The sequence below is a fragment of the Trichinella spiralis genome (genome assembly GCF_000181795.1).
Source record: "Trichinella spiralis strain ISS 195 chromosome Unknown Scfld1078, whole genome shotgun sequence".
In the NCBI taxonomy this organism is placed as follows: Eukaryota; Metazoa; Nematoda; class Enoplea; order Trichinellida; family Trichinellidae; genus Trichinella; species Trichinella spiralis.
In genome coordinates this window covers 1-1340 of record NW_003528017.1, presented here as the reverse complement: position 1 = coordinate 1340, position 1340 = coordinate 1, and the positions used below count along the sequence as shown (strand labels likewise).

The 1340-nt window shown below is 37.8% G+C and overlaps 1 protein-coding gene across 1 annotated transcript; it reads left to right on the top strand.

Annotated features, from left to right (window-relative positions):
- Positions 1 to 389: 389 nt before the first annotated feature.
- Positions 390 to 962, top strand: Tsp_15857 (hypothetical protein). Its single transcript, XM_003370259.1, has 2 exons — positions 390 to 511; positions 761 to 962. Exons 1-2 carry the CDS (start codon positions 390 to 392, stop codon positions 960 to 962), a joined length of 324 nt encoding a protein of 107 aa, XP_003370307.1.
- The last annotated feature ends 378 nt before the right edge of the window (positions 963 to 1340 follow it).

Genomic DNA, 1340 nt, shown 5'->3' with positions numbered 1-1340 from the left:
TATTGACAGGTATGTAAATTTCATTTGCTCCACACATATATTTTGGCTTTTTAACGTGTTAATTTCTTTTCAATATGTAAAATAAAACAGTAGAGATGCATTATATTTTATGAACCAAAGCAAGGATTCCCGACGACCTTTTCTCCCTTTTTTCCAGACCGGATGATGGAATTTGTCCTTCCAAAAAAATTCCTTTTTTTAATTTAATGGGGAGAAAGTAAAACCCGGAAGTTTTCATTGGGGTTTTAAAGGGTTTTTTTGGGGTTCCGTTGGGGGGAAAGGGGAAAATTATTTGGTGGGGGAAAAGCGACCCTTTTTCGTCCTTTTTTTTTTTAGCTTTCCAATCAATTGTATTTGCTGATTGTGTTTGTTGTGGCGGGGTTTTGTTCATGACTATGATGGAACGTTTTTCACGGCGAGTTCTGTTTCATGCTAAGTTGAATATCCCATTCAGTAGTCGGTGGAAGTACCGAGTTTTCCGTTCTCATCTTTGGCACAGTGCATTTGTCTCGTTTTACAATTTGCAATTTGTACTTTTTCGTTTATATCCCATTTATTTGCCTTCATATTCAACTCTGACGGTGTAAATTGTTAACAAATCCGATGGTTTCCGCCAGAACGTAAGGGTTCCAGTTTGTTTAAGGAGATCCGAGTTTTATTGAAAAAGCAAATGAAAAGCAAACATTTGTATAGGATTGTTTCCTTTCTTGTTGATGTTGTCGGCTGAATCAGTGTGATACAGTAAAATATTGTGGTGCAGATTCTACTGCAGTCCATCCCAAAAGCAGTTCATCATTTGCATCAGTTTCTGTGCACAGGGCTGGTATTTTGGTTTTGCACCCGGGAATCCGTCGAGGTCCGGTGCGCAGAAGTATTCGCAGAAGGCCAGCGATCCATTGAGAATGCCCTTTTTACGACAGCAGTCTCGTCGGACCTTGCCCTGCGCTGCTCAAAATATATAGGTTTGCAATATCCTGAATCATATGTTACCTTATTAGCGAGTCAAGCTAGCCTGGATGGATTTCGATGTTTGCTGAGAAGATGAAATCTCGATGAAAATATATGGATATATTACTCTGATCTTCCCAATAAATCTCATAATTTCAGTAGTTTATCCGATGCTTCTTTATGGAACTCTCCTCGCAACATGCTATCTATCGCCTGATTGCCTCTACTAACGGTCAGTTTTTATTCACATATTGGTCGCATATTAGAAGATAAGCTGATGAAATCAACAACAACTTGATTACAGATTATTTAACAAAAAAGATATATTGTATAACAGTAAAACATGAAAAAATTTGTAATACTGAAATTTCGTTCCGTTCGTTGACAGTAAA

Excerpts from the sequence above, each read along its gene's own strand:
- Tsp_15857 (XM_003370259.1), top strand. The coding sequence starts at position 390 with ATGACTATGATGGAACGTTTTTCACGGCGAGTTCTGTTTCATGCTAAG. Across the intron at positions 512-760 it reads TGGCACAGTGCATTTGTCTC|ATTCTACTGCAGTCCATCCC; the intron begins GTTTTACAATTT and ends ATTGTGGTGCAG.